General features: G+C 44.9%; 4 protein-coding genes and 2 long non-coding RNA genes across 10 annotated transcripts; 4 read left to right on the top strand and 2 right to left on the bottom strand.

Moving 5' to 3' along the window:
• Positions 1 to 4: 4 nt before the first annotated feature.
• LOC112348777 lies at positions 5 to 1828 on the top strand. 2 transcript variants are annotated; one of them, XR_002993173.1, is made up of 5 exons: positions 5 to 218; positions 286 to 502; positions 594 to 687; positions 768 to 921; positions 991 to 1828. It is a non-coding gene; the product is annotated as an uncharacterized LOC112348777 (long non-coding RNA). The 2 variants fall into 2 exon arrangements; XR_002993172.1 differs by having other exon boundaries at positions 765 to 921.
• Positions 1829 to 4451: 2623 nt separating this feature from the next.
• On the bottom strand, positions 4452 to 5731 carry LOC112348746. Of its 3 annotated transcripts, none has more exons than XR_002993158.1 (6): positions 5648 to 5731; positions 5218 to 5584; positions 5060 to 5119; positions 4929 to 4999; positions 4768 to 4861; positions 4452 to 4703 (listed from the first exon to the last, which is right to left on the bottom strand). It is a non-coding gene; the product is annotated as an uncharacterized LOC112348746 (long non-coding RNA). The 3 variants fall into 3 exon arrangements; XR_002993159.1 differs by having other exon boundaries at positions 4768 to 4999; positions 5218 to 5374; positions 5430 to 5584; XR_002993157.1 differs by having other exon boundaries at positions 4768 to 4999.
• LOC9649955 (protein LONGIFOLIA 2) lies at positions 5579 to 9153 on the top strand. 2 transcript variants are annotated; one of them, XM_024681848.1, is made up of 5 exons: positions 5579 to 5759; positions 5818 to 5918; positions 5978 to 7951; positions 8009 to 8192; positions 8256 to 9153. In XM_024681848.1, exons 1-5 carry the CDS (start codon positions 5615 to 5617, stop codon positions 9014 to 9016), a joined length of 3165 nt encoding a protein of 1054 aa, XP_024537616.1. In that variant the 5' UTR covers positions 5579 to 5614; the 3' UTR covers positions 9017 to 9153. The 2 variants fall into 2 exon arrangements, with proteins under 2 accessions (XP_024537616.1, XP_024537615.1); XM_024681847.1 differs by having other exon boundaries at positions 5978 to 8192.
• On the bottom strand, positions 8950 to 10534 carry LOC9638417 (UDP-N-acetylglucosamine--peptide N-acetylglucosaminyltransferase). The gene is made up of 9 exons (XM_024681850.1): positions 10261 to 10534; positions 10084 to 10206; positions 9966 to 10018; positions 9772 to 9913; positions 9612 to 9707; positions 9490 to 9561; positions 9347 to 9433; positions 9149 to 9291; positions 8950 to 9085 (listed from the first exon to the last, which is right to left on the bottom strand). Exons 1-8 carry the CDS (start codon positions 10477 to 10479, stop codon positions 9187 to 9189), a joined length of 897 nt encoding a protein of 298 aa, XP_024537618.1. The 5' UTR covers positions 10480 to 10534; the 3' UTR covers positions 8950 to 9085; positions 9149 to 9186.
• Positions 10535 to 10659: 125 nt separating this feature from the next.
• On the top strand, positions 10660 to 12309 carry LOC9638416 (cysteine desulfurase, mitochondrial). The gene has a single exon (XM_002976913.2). The coding sequence runs from the start codon at positions 10671 to 10673 to the stop codon at positions 12096 to 12098; it is 1428 nt and encodes a 475-aa protein (XP_002976959.2). The 5' UTR covers positions 10660 to 10670; the 3' UTR covers positions 12099 to 12309.
• Positions 12310 to 12337: 28 nt separating this feature from the next.
• On the top strand, positions 12338 to 12940 carry LOC9649954. Its single transcript, XM_024681933.1, has 2 exons — positions 12338 to 12615; positions 12666 to 12940. The coding sequence occupies exons 1-2, from the start codon at positions 12448 to 12450 to the stop codon at positions 12816 to 12818; spliced, it is 321 nt and encodes a 106-aa protein (XP_024537701.1). The 5' UTR covers positions 12338 to 12447; the 3' UTR covers positions 12819 to 12940.
• Positions 12941 to 16047: the final 3107 nt, after the last annotated feature.

Below are 16047 nucleotides of genomic sequence, written 5' to 3'. Positions count from 1 at the left end.
TCCCTTCGAAACAAACAGACACTCGTTATCGTTTCGTGGCTGGAGAAGATGCGAGCCAAGCGAAAAGCAGCCACAGCAGCAGAAGGAGAAGGAGAAGGATAGTTCGAAGGAAAAAAGTGGACTTCTAGTGGAAGAAAGATGCAAGGAGATGATGTCTGTCGCGGGAATCTCTCTTTTCCTCTGGGCTGCAAGTGATTTATTAAGTCTGCCACCACGAGGTACGTTTGTGTGATGCACTTTGTCGACGGTACAAACGTAAGCGTCTTTCATCTGCGTTGCTTGCAGCCTTGGGTTTTTGGATCCTTGGTTGCTTCTATCCATCTTATCCCTATCGATCCAACAGACAGTAAGCGGGTCCCGAGCCATGTGTGAGTAAACGAGGCACAGCAAGGCTTGTTCTTGGCACAGGCGCTTTTTTTTTTACTCTGCCAAGGACTAGAGGAGCACGGAGAGATCCCGGAGTTTTCCATCGTCTTCCTTTCCCGTTATAGCTCCATCCAGCGTAAGGCTCGTCAAAGTTGGATCTGTTTCTTTGCTCTAAGTGGAGGTTTTTGTTTTGTTTTCTCTTTTTTCTCGCTTCGTTTCGTACGTAGGCCAGGAGGGAGTATCACGAATCATGATTCATCATGGTGACTTACGCGAAAGGCTGCCGTAGAGGGTCTCGGAAACGCTGTCCAAATGGCGGTGGTGAGTGATGGGTACATTTTTCCTCTTGTTTATTCATCTCTCTCCTTTTTTCTCTCTCTCTCTCTCTTCCTTGGCAGCAGTAACAAGGCAGGAGGAGCATCTTTTTCGCTGCAAATGCGGAGTAAAAAATAAGTCCTGAGAGTCATGGATGAAGTGGACAAGCGATACGAACGAACAACGCTGGACAGTGGTAACTTACATAGCTGCTGCAGGAAGGACCACAACACCTTACAGGTAGCTATAGTTTTTTTTCGATTCTTTGTTTTTTTCGCTCTCGTCTCTCTCATACACACGGCTCTACAGAGACTTGGGAAGAAGAGCCCCCGCCGGGAGTTTTAAGTTGGTTCGACTAGACAAAGGCGCAGCGATAGACCAGGTGGTGGTGTTTGTGGACCCCGTGGAGCAATGGAATACTTTCATGTGGGATCCATGTGGTGGAAGCATGACAACGAAGAACTCTCGAGTTAAAACTCTAGCTCTGCGTGATCGTACTCGGGAAGAACAACAGAGAGGAGAAAAGAATTGGAAGTAAAGAGTTCTCTGTGGGAGACATGTGCTAACTGGATGGAAGTGGAGCACCAAACTAAGTAACTTTAAAGGCTGCCACCAAGGAGGGACATATCATATCACTCCAGGGAAGGAAGGAAGGAAGGAACGAGCTCGCGAAGAGCGAGCCAGCAAACAGGTCTAATCTATGAGCCACTGCTGCGCGGAGCAGCACTTGAGGAGATAGAGCTGAGAGACTGCCAAGCAACGAATTTGCTGGTGGCCTGTCGGTGTTTTACGACTTTGGTGGGATCCAAGAGCCAGAACTTCCATGTGGAAGCTGCTTGCTAGTTTTTTTCCTTTTTTTTTTTTTTTGGTTTCTCTTTTCTCGGCATTGGCAGCATTGCAACACACAAGACTGGAGAATCCACAGACACGCAGCGCTGGAGGAGGAGACATTAAAGAGAACTCGTCGAAGCTGTTCTCTTTCTGGTACGCAGAAAGGCTGGGAATTCGAAAAGAGGTGTTAATTCTCTAAGCTTGAGTGCGTTCCAGAAGAGCTTTGGCGCCACCGCCACCTCAAGGACTGGTGTTTTTGCTGGTACCATCAATCAATCACAAGCCATAGCTCCTGCCGCGTAGGAGATAACAGTCACAGCTTTGGGACCCAAGAAAACAAGGTGGCTATGCTCTTATCTCCCTCTGTTGTTTTTTTTTTTCTTTTATAGATTTCTTCTTTCTCTTGCTGGGATGGTGAAAAGCTTTGCGTCACCATAGTGATCGTAGAAAGAAGGTGATCAATGATTCCATCTTTCCAGCGACTGGCAACGCGAAGAAAAGCGTCTGACTCTTGCGAGCCTTTGAGCAGCTCTGGTGGTGGCCAGGTAAGGTATTTCTCGTCTCGCTCACTGAAAGGTACTTGGCTAGATGGATAGGTTATTTTTATTATCTCGATCAACTTCTCTCGATTTTTTTTTTAAAGTTTTTTTTTGAAACTTTGATTCGTTACCGTACGCTGTATAGTTGACCATGACCCTCGGAAGAACCGTGGTGTTCTTTTTTTATCAGCCGTAAAGAAATTATACCGAAGGAATCACTCAGCCCGCCAGTCAGGCTATCAATCAATCACGCAGTGCTGCGCAGCTTATCGCATTGGCACGCACTCATTTCACTATACATGCTATTCTCCAGAAGGCCTGGAGCTCAAAAGACGGTGTCGGTTAAAAACCCTTGGTCAAAGTTGAAAAAAAATTATATATATTTAAGAAAAATGACATAAGAGAAGAGGGAGGAGAAAACACTTTGGTGACAGGGATCACGCAACAAAAGCCAGGCTGCATGGAGAAACAACAAGGGACATTGAATGAAATTCCAGGGCTTTTTCCCTGAGATTGTGTGAAAAAGCTTGACATGAACCACTCAAAGTTGGTGCAGTCTTTAGGTCAAGGTCATAGAAGTGGGGAGGGAGGTCTTCTTCTCAACTTCCTGGTCCTCACCAACCAACCAGATCTAAAGCTTACCACACACCACACACAAGGACCATATATGCACAAAATTACCACCACCTCTTTAATGTGTGAAACTGCCACTCTAACAAATAAGCAACAAACATGTAAGTTACAAGCAGCTTTGCACAGGAGAAAACACCAGTTTTTCACAGACACCAACTCAAAAACACATTGGCAGCAGCTGCACACACCGTTTTGTTTTTGCCTTCCAGCTGAAGACTAAATCCAAATCCACACGCTCATATATATTTTATTTGAAAATGTGTATTAATATTTGACTTCTTGTCTTTGTTTTTTTTTGGGGTATTTTTGGTTTTTTAGACTGTAGTGGGGCTAATGTGAATGGGTCTTCTGAATTGTCGTTTGAAATCATGAGAATCTCGCTGTGGCGCATACAGGCAGATAAGGCAATGGGTGTGTGGGTGTGCATGAGTCATTTGTGTGAGAGGCAGAAGCGGCAGAGTCCGCCAGCCTGAACCTGAAGAAATGTAAAAACAAGGGAAAGTGACGACAAGGAATTTGAATATTAAGATCGCCCCGCAGCTCAGAAGCTTTCTTGACTTGGCCTGCCCTGGGCGCCATATACAAAAAAGAGAAGAAAAATGGCATAAGATCATTCAATTTATTACAAATTGCCATGCTTATATACTTTGGACCTCTCCCTGCCAAGGTTTGCTTTTGGGATATAGCAGAGGTCACGAATTGACAGGATGGCGATGGGGGTGATTAAGCTAGTATAATTCTATAGTTCTAACAGGATTAGGTGATAATATGTAATCTGGAAGACGCCTTGGGCATGGAAAGGTCGTTCTTGAAGCCAGTCTTCAGGGTGGGATGACCAACATTTTAAGGATTTTCAAACAGGGAATGTTAAGCTTGCTAGATGATCAAATTGCCATGTGAGAGAGGCTTGAGGTTGACGTAGTTTAATGGAGGCGAGGATAAGCAACTTTCTTTAGCCACCTTTTCATTAGTTGCACACATGGACTGCTTCAACACAGGCATCACGCGTCCCCCAAACGTGACTCCAAACAAATGCGGACGAAGATGTGTTGCAATTCGCAGCCTTTCGCGTTTCTAAACTCGTGCCTCGCAGAAGTTAAAAATCGGGACTAAATATCGCCAGCGAGCCGACGGGATTCGACTGCGACTTAACTAAGGCTAGCGGCAAAACTAAAGATGGAATTCCAATCATGGGGAGAGAGATCACAGAAAAAAATTGCAGCGATAATCATGTGATGGAGCGCGATGTCTCGATCGAGCCTGGGAGATGGTTTACAAGTAATTTCCCCCCACGTTAACATCGCCTTGTGCGGGCTGGACTTCTGCGATGATTTGCTCGGTTGTATGCCACCTTTTTAGTATTGTTTTCGGCCACTCGCTCTGGAATAATAAAGCTTGGGAAATCCTGACAAGAATAATTTTGTCAAGACTAATATCACGATGCATGTGGGCGAGAATGAGGAGATCTCTATAGTTTATGGAATGTTCATGAGCTGGCTGGCCAAATGGAATAGCCCGCAAATTCGATCTTCTCCTTTCCCCAGAGCGAGGATTCCAATCCCACCAACGAAATCGTTTTGGGTGAGCACGAGTTTTTTCCTCAAAAGATCACATGCACACGACCAAACACTACCAGTGTTTAAACTTAAAAACATTTGTTAATCAATATGATAAACAACTCATAGCTCTCTAACTTGATAGAAGCCTCTAACTTGCTACGCTATCAAGTGAAGACGATCGCAGGCGCAGCAGGGAATTAGCATCATGTTGGCTGACAATCCTAACCGAGTCGTGTGGAGTTTGTTTGAATCTAAATCAATCAATCAGAGTCCATCCATCAATCAATCCACGTTTGCGCGTAGGCGACATTTTTGCATCGGATCGTTCAAACTCAAAAAAACTCGACACATTAAATCCCGCAGAGAGCATCAATCGACCGAATGAATGAAGCGAGTTCAAAAAATTTCAGCTCCCACTTTATGGGAGGAGCAGAAGGCAGTTAAAGAAGCTCCCTCCCCTCTAGAAAGACAACAAGAAAAAGAAAAATTAGAGATAAAAAAAGTAGCGAGAAAACAAAGCAAACCTTTGAAAGCTCAAACACCATGGAAAGCTTTTACGCAACAATAAGTTCTTAAGTTCTAAGTTCTTCTCGAGTTCGCAAGTTGCGAATATTCTCCCTGCGTACATTCATCTCCATAGCGTACGGCCATTGAGAATACTATGACATGATTTTTTTAAAAATACCTGCTCGTTGTTATGATGATGACCACGATCGCCCATCCCAGCCTTGAGCGATCTGTGCTTATCAAATCCATCTAAAACAATGCTTTAGCTTGATAACTAACACGGAGAAGGAAACTTGGAGCAAAGGTTACCTCGGTACGTCTTGGTTACGCGTCGAAGAAGAAAGAAGACCACCGACCTCTCACTGTCCTCTGCACAGAATACGATTTGTTATGATAATCTAAGCAAGGACCATTCCCAGTGATTAAATCAATTGCAGTCCTCTCTAAAGGGGTGTTCTCGACCAGACCTTAACGAGGCTCTTGAAGTACCGAGGACCGCTCTTATCGTGAAGAACAAGCTCTGTTCTTCCGCCTTTTCTTTCTCTGCACTTCACCCCTCGCGCTGCTAGCCTGCTATACTTCTTCTCCAGCGCAATTGCTTGTCGATGCTTATCTTCTCCGGGCCTGCGCAGATCAAAGCCCTCAGGAGAGAAATTCATAGACTAGGAGGCAGTGGTACCTTTCAATGTAACAGTGCTAGCATTGACTTGATCGAGCTTCCTTTCCTGTGCTAGAGTCACCGACAACGGCAGCATTGCTTGCTCTATAGTGCTCTATAACAATGCAGCTATAGAGAGTGTCCCAGAATCCTTGAAAATTTCGAACGTTTTCGGCCTAGAGAAAAGCAGTATAGAGGTGTAAGTCATGGGAAGGAAGTCCAAGCCAGCTCCCGCTTACCATGATGTCCCTGGCTGCTTCAACGGAATCTGGAACGGAGCACCGGAATCCGAGGATACGACCCCTGTCGTCCTAGCGAGGAAATCGCTCTCCGAGCGGAAATTTTCCGAAGGTAAAATTGTTCATCGTTGCTCCTCTTGGACCGAGCTCAAAGGTGTGTTTTTTTGCAGGTTTTGAAGCTCCCAGGAATAGCTTGGACATTTCCAGTGCAGTATTCGAGAGTATGAGGCAAAACCATGTACCAGCGTCTGCACCGAGCGATGAAATTCCGGTAAGTAGTCACAGTTCAAGGGAGCGGTATAGTTCTAACCTTTTGTCTTCAATCGGCAGTTTGGATTCGAGTTTGCGCTGAGAAAATCCACGGACAAGGCACCACCCCGAGTTTCAGTCCCAAATCCATCAGCCGCAAGCATGGACAGCAGATGCCGCTCGCCGAGTGTAATTGCCAGACTGATGGGCTTGGACACGCTTCCTGCGGAACAGCCACTCCCTCAGTTAAAACGGCAAGCAACTTCAAAGCAAACCTCACAAGAGGAGTTGCAACTTCTTTCGTCAGAAAGACGTAGCCTTCTCACCAGCAGAAGCACCAAGGAGCGCTACAGCGGCAGCCATGAACAAGTGAGGCACCAGCAGTTGACAAGGCAACTCAGCTGCAACGGCAATTCCAAGCTCAAGGAATGGCCTCCAAGAACAGAGCAGGACGAGTTTCTTCTCTTTGACGTGCTGCCGTTTCGCGATCATCCACAGGAGAAGCAGCTCGAGAAACTGAAGCAAGAGTTCCAGGCCCAGCGGCACCGAAAGTCACAGATGGAAGAGCAATTCTCCTCACTTCAGATGAAGCAGAGAGCTGCAAAAGTCGGCAATTCTGGCATTTCGGTCCCCGAGAAACTCTTGGAAGCAGTCACGAACACCAACCGTCAACCCGGGGAGCCGAAGGAGATGCTTGACGCCATCCAGTTCCTGCAATCCAACAAAGAGTTTCTGGTCAAATTTCTTCAAGAACCAAACTCTGTTTTCGCAAGGCACGTATATGACTTACAGGCCTTGGCCGCGAAAGAAGCAGCGGCGGAAGAAGAAGCGAGGAACAAATCAAGGTCTCTGCACAGAACACCCAAAGAAATCGTCACACAGCAGCAAGACAACATTGGATTCTCCAGGAAGTTGGTAGAACCCAAAAAAGATCGCGACCTTACCAGGGGTAGTAGCGCAAAGAAGCAAGTCGTCCAGAAGCAGCAGAGAAAAGGCAGCATCGAAAGAAGCCAAGTTCAAGACGATAGCAAGATCATCCTCCTCAAGCCCAACGCGAAACCGAACAGCACTCCAGCACGGACTCCCACCACTCCACGTTCAATGGAGCTTGCAGAAGACGGCGTGAAGAAGAGCCGCTGCTTGAAGAATGTTAGCGCGTCGACCACCGATCCACGGGAGATGGCCAGGCAGATCGCCAAACAAGTTCGAGAGAACGTCACCAAAGAGCTGGAGCAGAAGAACTCGAAGGCGGACAGTAAAGCTCGATCACGGGCAGCAGCTTCAACTTGGAGCTTCGATGGAATTGAGATGGCAGTCGGAGGTTGCGAAGGATCGGAACCATCCTCGAGAAGATATCCGAAGGACTACCAAGTTTATCAATCCACCGCAAGCTTGCCGAGCTCGCCAAAGCTGAGCAGCAGGGACAAAGTGCCCGCCGCCAACGTCAGCAGCAAAGAAGGACGAAAGCAGCTCATGCAAAAGCTTAAGCTGGCCGCCGAGGCGAATCAGTCCGATGATGAGTCGTCCAGGGATTCGTCAGTCAGCATCCAGATTGAGATCGTACCGGCAGCTAAGCAGCAGGAATATGAACAGCCGAAGAAGCACAAAGGTGGTAAGCTGTTGAAGCTCTTCAGTAGAGACAGTCAGAAATCTGCGTCCGATGACTCTCCAAGGCTGTTGGTAAGGTCGAAGTCAGTTTCCAGTCTTGTGGAGGAGCAAAGTCCGGGGCCAGCCGAAGTTCTCGAACGAACACATTCCTGCAGTAGCAGCCGTTCATCGATCCCGGATAATGCCAGCAGTAGCATTTCGACTGCTTCGACTCCCAAAGGAAAATTCTCGAGTCTCAAGAGCAGCCTGCTGGGAAAGAAGAAGAGCCACACCCGGACACCTTCGGACGCATCAGAACTCGTCAAGCCGTCCCCAGAGAAGCAACAGGTGGCATGCAGGACGATCGAACACTCGGTCTCCTCTGCCTTCGAAGACCACTACATCCGGACTTTCAGAAAAACGGAGGCCCAGCTCGCCGGCTCCTACGAACGTTGCAATTCCGACAAGGTAAGAACTGCCGTTGCCATTCATCCTTCCTCCACTGACGAGAGTTACTTTGCTCAGTTCGATCAGTCCCCAAGGTTCCTGTCCCTCGATATTACTGGAGGTCTGGACCATCTCGAGACGTCGTCCGATATCCATACAGAGAAGTCCGAGCAACCAAGTCCTGTTTCCGTCTTGGAGAGGGGGTTCATCGAAGAAAGTCCCAGTCCTGTAAGCTTCGAAGATGCCAGTTCCGACTTGCAAGGTAAATCCTCAGCCTCTTAGCCTTGATAGTTCCATACTGAGCAGCCATCGCTTCGCTTTGCAGAACTTCAAATGCGTCTTGAACGTCTCAAGTTGGACGAGTCTGGAAGAACTCAAAACGTCGGACACCTTGCGACGACCGAAAAACAAGAATTTGTTCCTGCTAGTTCCCCGGCGGCTGCAAAAGCTGATCTTTCATCCTTGGCACCCCTCAGAAGTCGACACTGCTCCCCGACCAGCCAAGACCACCTATACATTTCCAAGCTCATCCACGCCTCAGGCTTCTCAAACTCCCTCGGCTCGTTATTCGCCTGGCACTCCCCTACTTATCCCATCGATCCATATCTCTTTGCCAAGCTCGAGGAGGACTACGTCTGTTCTGAGGAACCGTCACCCTGTCAACCTGGAAAGAGAAGAAGTTCCCGAAGTCAGAGAAAGCTCAAGATTGGCAGAACCTTTACCCAGGTACAAAGACGCCCGGAGACGTTGCACAGGCAGATGCTGTTCGACGTTGTCAACGAGGTCCTGTCCCAGAAGTTTCAGCACCTGTGGGATGACCGTCCATCACTTACCACAGGAAAGGAAGGAATCAGGCCCATTCCTTCGGGGAAATACTTGCTACACGAAATCGACAAGGCGATCTCCCTGTACCGCCACGAATATGACACCGTCGACTACTCCCTCGAGAACTTGGTGGAGAGAGACGTGAATATAAGCGATCAGTGGATGGACACCAGCAACGACTTGCGAAAGATTGGTGCCGAGGTTGAAGTAAGTATTTTCAATAGCCTTGTTGAAGAGTTGGCCTACAGCCTCATCAGATAGAGCTCCCGACATAGCTTCGACGTATTATCCTACTTAACTTCATAGATAATTCTTCCAACTTTTCCAGCTCTGCAGAACACAACTGTTAATATATGTAAATCTGCCGCAATGAAAACCATTGAAGAATCTGACCTTTATAAGTTTGTTTTCGTCAAGAACATGATTCCTGCTTAAACTGGCACCCGTATCTCTAGAAAGGCATCCAAAGCATCTGCAAGCTTGGGCGGCCATCTGCGAGTATTTCGAATCCAGCTTCGATCCTTGTAGCGTCCATCCTGAAAGGTTAGAAAATGAAGTTAACGTTTGGTTCCAACGCCATTAGACTCTGACCTCAAGCCGCGACCAGTTGGTTTCCGCTTCTGCTCTTGAGCCCTGTGCGTACAATGAAACAGCTAGTGCTGCTCTTATATCTGGAAACTGTCGTCGATCAGAAGTTGTTATCAGAAAGTTACAAAAGATGTTCTTGAACTGACCTCCGGATACTTTCTCAAAAGAGATCGAAATTGTCTGATTGCTTCATTTTCTCGGCCTGTTTGATAGAGAGCCTGAAAGTAGTAAACAGCACATAAAATTTCCAAAGCAGCATGACACTAACCAACGCATAGTTTCCAGCAGCAAACGCATATTGAGGGGAGAGCTTAGTGGCCTTTCCATAACACTTAAGAGCTTCGCTCCAGCGGCCAAGAGCTCCCTACAGAAATATCACGTGAACTTGAACTCAATGAAGAAATTCAAAACAAAGAAAGAAGAGGCACCTGAACATTTCCAAGATTATTCCATGCAGCGGGATCATCTGGTTGACTCTGAAGAACAGCTACGTAGTCTGCCGTGGCTTTCTCAAACATGCGCAGACTTTCCAACGCTACTCCTCGGTTCAACACAGGATCCACCGCGTATCTAATCAACGTAGAGTAGTCATACTTGCCAATCTTAAGCAAGAGTTACTCACGGAGCCAGAAGTATGGAGCGATCATAATCTTCGAGAGCTTCCTGGATTTTTCCCTGCAAAAAAGGAAAAAAATGTATAAAAACACTGGGCTTGATTCAAGAATATTTGAGAAGAATGCCTGTCTGCTGCGTGAATTTCCTCTATTGCCGTAAGCCCGAGATAAAATATCAGGAACCCATTCGGCATCCACGCCTTCACAGCTATCAATCACTTTCGTCCACAGCCTCTCCTCTTCTTCAACCTTAAAGACCATTACACTCAATCACAAAACGAAAAAACTAGTTTCACGACTCACAGTGCTCGATCGAAGCGCCTGCTCGAATGTCATGGCGGCATTCCTGAGCCTCTGATCGGCAGCATCAAACGGGTGCTGTGGAGCCCTGGCGGCATCGATCTTGGCCGGAAACCAGGCGAGCGCTGTCCGCCTCTCCACGGCGCATAACCCTGTAAAGAAAATCGATGCTCCCAGCAGCAATCCCCTCCTAGCTCCCTTCCTCGCATCGCTCCGGCCCATCGCCGAGCTCCAATGCCCTAGCGACGAACGACATTCCCGCCAGGCGCAGCCATGCGCCATGAGAAGAATATCAAACTTAGGGCTTGCCTGGAATTAAAAAATATACCCTGAAAGAAATAGCATATTCTCTCTGTAGTAGATTCTTCCTTTATCCTTTACAATAATGTGACCTAGGGATTGTAGAGCGCGCGATGAAGCGTTTTGCGGCAAGATCGGCGGTGGCGGCGTGGCGGAGGAGCGCTCTCAGCTACTCATCGCCGCTAGAATCCACCACTTCTCCTCCTGGCGCCTTGTTCTTGAGTAGCGGCTATGGCGGTAGGTCTCAATCCACAGCCGCGGCAGCGGCGGCCTCCCCAATCGACGATTCCACGGACGAAGATGGAGTGAAGATGAAGGGGGTGAGGATTGCCGGGCGGCCGCTCTATCTGGATATGCAAGCGACATCGCCGGTGGATCCGAGAGTTCTTGACGCGATGATCCCCTACTATCTCCACCAGTTTGGCAATCCACACTCGAGAACGCATCTCTATGGGTGGGAGAGCGACGAGGCGGTGGAGAAGGCGCGCGAGCAAGTGGCGGCGCTCATCGGCGCCGACGCGAAAGAGATCATCTTCACGTCCGGGGCAACCGAGTCCAACAACATCGCGCTCAAGGGAGTGATGCACTTCTACCGGGAGAAGAAGAAGCACGTCATCACCACCCAGACCGAGCACAAGTGCGTGCTGGATTCGTGCCGCCACCTCCAGCAGGAGGGATTCGAGGCGACTTATCTCCCGGTGAAGAAAGATGGGCTGATCGATCTGGGCGAGCTCAAGGCCGCCATCCGGCCCGACACCGCCATCGTCTCGATCATGACCGTTAACAACGAGATCGGCGTCGTCCAGCCGGTGGAGGAGATCGGCAAGCTCTGCCGCGAGCACAAAGTCTTCTTCCATACCGATGGGGCTCAGGCCGCCGGGAAGATCCCGATCAACGTGAACGACATGAAGATCGACCTCATGTCGCTGAGTGGTCACAAGATCTACGGACCCAAAGGCGTGGGAGCGCTCTATCTCCGGAGGAGGCCGAGGGTGAGAGTGGAAGCACAGATGAGCGGTGGCGGACAGGAGCGGGGGATTCGCAGTGGCACGGTGGCGACGCCGCTGGCGGTGGGGATGGGAGCTGCTTGCGACATAGCTCTCAAGGAGATGGCTTACGACGAGGAGCACATCAAGGCCTTGCAGAAGCGGCTCTACGATGGTCTCACGGCGAAGCTCCAGGCGGTGGTGGTGAACGGCAGCATGGAGCACCGCTACGCCGGGAACTTGAATCTCTCGTTCGCGTGCGTGGAGGGCGAGAGCTTGCTCATGGGCTTGAAGGAGGTGGCGGTGTCGAGCGGCAGCGCGTGTACGAGCGCGAGTTTGGAGCCATCGTATGTGCTGCGAGCGCTCGGGGTGGACGAGGACATGGCTCACACTTCGATCCGGTTTGGGATCGGGAGGTTCACGACGGTGGAGGAGATCGACAGGGCGATCGAGCTGACGGTGACGCAGGTGGAGAAGCTGCGGGAGATGAGCCCGCTGTGGGAGATGGTCAAGGACGGGGTGGATCTCAAGAGCATCCAGTGGACGCAGCACTAGAGAAAGGGTCGAGAAGAGTTTCGATGATGAAGAACACCAGCTAGATCGATCCAAAAGTTCTCACAGAAGGCACCACGCAGGGCAAACATTCAGTGGTCCCAGAGCACTATATAGAAGGGAAAAAAAAGATGGAAAGAGAGAGCTATAGGTAGCTTATAAAGGTAGAGCTTTCTGTAAAGTCTAAAGGCTATATAAACTCGAAGTTACCTTGTCCCGGAAATTGCGGAAGAGCCCTAAAACAGGGGTCTCATTTTAGGGTTCTTTTCGGTTCTTCGTTTAGGGTTTTACAGTATTTTCTCTCGATTCGCGTCTTCGATTCGATCGATTCGAGGTTCTGGGATTGTGCGCGATGAGCAAGCCGGCGTGGACCACGCATTTGGTTGTGAAGCTCGTCCGTGGCCTGCCGGGGACGAAGCAGAAGCACAGGACGGCGCTGGTGAAGACGCTGGGGATTCCAAAGCGAGGGCATTCGGTGGTGGTGAAAAACACGCCCACTGTTTTGGGGCTCATCGAGCAGGTAGCTACATTCTTGGGCCAATGGAAGTTTATTTTGTGAATTCTTTGCAGGTGAAGAGGCTTGTGGAAGTGGAGACTTTGGAGATGTACATGGAGAGGATCCAGAATGAGATCTTGGCGAAGAAATGCCGGCCTCCATTCGTGATGAGACACAATGTTCCTGTGGATCAAGGAAAGGAGAGCACGCAAAAAAAGACTGGTTGATCGACCTGTCATTGTTGTCATTGTTTGTGCTCTCTAAATTCTCGAGGTAAAATCTACTCAGCTCTGGAAGTTCTTTGGTCCAAGTCTCGAAAATCACGAAAGGAATCATAATTTGGCATTCATGGCTGCTGTTTTCGTCCTTGTAACTTTCATATGCTGGATTGGGTTCTAACTTCTTACATTTGAATCTCTGTAGCATGGCAGTGTGGTTCTATCTATTTCTAAGCATGGTACCGGTATTTTGGAAGAGCAGCTTGGTAAGTAGTTTGCAAACTGATCACTAGCTATTAAGCTCTCTATGACACTGCAGGGTTGTGACGATTTGCTTGAAACTTGCAATGATTTGTCATATGAAAGTGGGACGCTGTATGCCGACTGCAAGGGGCCGGAAAAAGCTTCGATTAGCTTGAATGAATACCTGAGTAATTATGCGGGAATTTGATCTATAGTATCAACGGTTTCTTCTTGAACTCGTGCAAGAATGATAGAGTGGTGGGCTTCAAGTTATCAAGTTAATTGCCGACTGCTTGAACTTCGATCAGGTTTATAAAAGCCCTAAGATAATATCATCGCTTGAACATTGTGTTTTCAAAAGAATGTTGAAATAGTCATGTACGAATAGCAAAACAAAAGTTGGAAGAGAAAAATGTAAACATAATCCAGAAAATCTTAATAAATGCATGGTTTTTTAATTTTAGACCACTAAATGGATTAAGTTTTGTGGTTTAACATGTTTATATATGTTTCAAATTTCATCTATATCAAGTCACTATAAAATATTTTATTATAGTGGATTTAGAGATAAAACGGAATATTAAACATATCTTGGGAAAGTATAGTGGTGCCAAATATATGTAATTTGGAGATGGAATTCAACATTGTATTTTTTCATGACTTAAAAAACAAAAACATATGAGGGAGAAATAATAACATGGGAAATACTCATGGAATTTATTAATGTTTTTTTATCTAAACTTTTTTATAGGTTGATTTTGTTACAAGATGTGGAATATGAAATTATTCTAGAGCCATAAACAAAGTTAATTTACTAATATTCATTTTAGCTAAGCTATGTAAAGGAATAAAAAAACTTAACAATAAGTTAATTTATTTAAGTTTAGATTTATTTAGCAAAGTAAGTTTTATTTGGCACACTAATGTTTCTTAATAGAAGGCTAGATTAATACATATATTTATTGACCATCATGCCTTGAATAAGAAAAAACATTGTATATGAATGATATCTTAAATAACCCCAAAATTTAAAATTTAATATGAGGAGTGAATATCAAGATTGTGATAGATAAACATATCTATTTCCAATATGGTATTCAACATAAGCTTCAGTCATTTTGAGTTTACATTTATGTTGTTTAACTTGACAAATGTATTAATTACATTTACTTGGTTGATAACAAAGGTGTTTAAGCATTATCTACACAAATTTAAAAAAATTAATGCAAAAAAAGCAAATAAGAATTATAAAGTTAGAGGTAAAGTATATTGTGATATTTATGAATGTTAAGATATATTCAAGGAAGTTGATTGTGGTGGAGGATTCCCCTACACCAACTTTAATGGCCAAATTATATAATATTTTTGGCTATTAACATAAGTTTAAGGAGGTGGCTATTTATTTGACATGGTTGTTGCATTCGCTTGAATATGCCATTTAAATGAAAGACATAAGAGGTTTAAAGTGTTAAATAATTGTTAAATGAATAAGATTTAGTGCTTCACATTGGTAATGTATCAAAACCTTATAACGTGACTTGTGGTGTGATGATTATATATTGGGGGAGTTCTAATGAAAGGACTTTGAATCTTGTGAAGTAGCAATATTTCACATATGTGTAAAAGTTATTCATGGTTTGCAGAAGTGAAACACTATCTTTATAGTGTGGTGTTTGTGATATTGATGGAGCACAAATGTCTTATATATCTATATACACACAGAATGAATTAAATATTATATAAGTTCATTGGAGGGTTAAATTCATAGAGTTTGAGGTGTTTATTATCTAGAATCATCTAAGGAAATTGAATATAAGGGTAGATGCTTTATCTCATGTTTGTCATGTGATATAGCTACAAATATAATTTTGTCATTATATGTGTAAAATGCTTAATGAATTTAATTAAGTGTTCTTTAAGCTCAAGATGCTAAGGTGGTATTTTTGTAAACTCTTTTCATTTGTAGATGGGATTTTTTACTACAATAGCCATATGTATTTATCATAGGTGGATATATTGATTAATCATGTTCTATTTCACTATCATAATTATCTAGAGGCTAATCATTTTGGGGGCCTTATGTAATGGTTAGTTGTTTCCAATCTCATACTAGCATCTTTACCCCCCACCACCCTAGAACATGACAAATAAATTCCCATAGTTCTAGTCCCCAAGCCCATGAGCAATTATTCTAAGGATATATGTAGTTGCATGGATGAAGAAATTGCCTTGGGGACCAGTCAACATAACCATTCTTTTTCTATGGATGAAATCCAAACCCTAAACCCTAAACCCTACTATATTTAAAGAACAAAGTTTTAAATTATTTAACATAAGCTCTGAGCTAACCCTGATCATAGTCTATAAAATCTAAGTGGTAATCCAACCATAAGTTAAACATTTTTCTGTCTCTAATACATGAATTTCTCATGTCTTGCTTTACCGCTTTCTAGCACAGCTCTATTCACCATGTTTTGCAAACACCAAAGTATAATACAAATATTAAAGTTTCTAAACCTGGTGCTCTTCCTCACCCTTTCTCTACCATCATAATAATACCTAACTTATTAATCTATTAACCTATTTTTTTACTTGGGAATACTAATACATTTATAACATTAGGATTTTGAAAATATTAATTTATTACTACAAAATTAAATGAATAAATTCTAAAAATAATTCTTATAAATATAGAGGTTACATAGTTTTGCAAATGTTTTATTATTAATGATTATTCTCATATATTTTTCATCAGTTTTTGTTTAAGTCAGCGTAATATAATATAAATGTTCTTAAAACCTTAATTTTCTAAATTTATTAATATCCTAAATGATAAAACACATAATCAGTTATATGTTTTTAATTAGAATATGAATAATTTAAGAAAAATAAAATTTTAGCCCAGACCTAGCTAAAAGTAAGAGAATAATTACTAATAATAAAAATTACTATCTATAATATAAATATTAAAATAATATTACTTTAAAATAAGTTT

Source organism: Selaginella moellendorffii, unplaced genomic scaffold (genome assembly GCF_000143415.4).
Source record: "Selaginella moellendorffii unplaced genomic scaffold, v1.0 SELMOscaffold_32, whole genome shotgun sequence".
In the NCBI taxonomy this organism is placed as follows: domain Eukaryota; kingdom Viridiplantae; phylum Streptophyta; class Lycopodiopsida; order Selaginellales; family Selaginellaceae; genus Selaginella; species Selaginella moellendorffii.
This window is presented reverse-complemented; position numbering and strand designations above follow the sequence as displayed.

Bases quoted from the DNA above. Each gene is read 5' to 3' on its own strand.
- LOC9649955 (XM_024681847.1), top strand. From the start codon at position 5,615: ATGGGAAGGAAGTCCAAGCCAGCTCCCGCTTACCATGATGTCCCTGGC. The intron at 5,919-5,977 runs GTAAGTAGTCAC...TTCAATCGGCAG, and splicing joins CACCGAGCGATGAAATTCCG to TTTGGATTCGAGTTTGCGCT. The intron at 8,193-8,255 runs GTAAATCCTCAG...TTCGCTTTGCAG, and splicing joins TGCCAGTTCCGACTTGCAAG to AACTTCAAATGCGTCTTGAA.
- LOC9638417 (XM_024681850.1), bottom strand. From the start codon at position 10,479: ATGGGCCGGAGCGATGCGAGGAAGGGAGCTAGGAGGGGATTGCTGCTG. The intron at 10,207-10,260 runs GTGAGTCGTGAA...ATGGTCTTTAAG, and splicing joins AGGCGCTTCGATCGAGCACT to GTTGAAGAAGAGGAGAGGCT. The intron at 9,292-9,346 runs GTCAGAGTCTAA...CTAACCTTTCAG, and splicing joins CCAACTGGTCGCGGCTTGAG to GATGGACGCTACAAGGATCG.
- LOC9638416 (XM_002976913.2), top strand. From the start codon at position 10,671: ATGAAGCGTTTTGCGGCAAGATCGGCGGTGGCGGCGTGGCGGAGGAGC.
- LOC9649954 (XM_024681933.1), top strand. From the start codon at position 12,448: ATGAGCAAGCCGGCGTGGACCACGCATTTGGTTGTGAAGCTCGTCCGT. The intron at 12,616-12,665 runs GTAGCTACATTC...AATTCTTTGCAG, and splicing joins TTTTGGGGCTCATCGAGCAG to GTGAAGAGGCTTGTGGAAGT.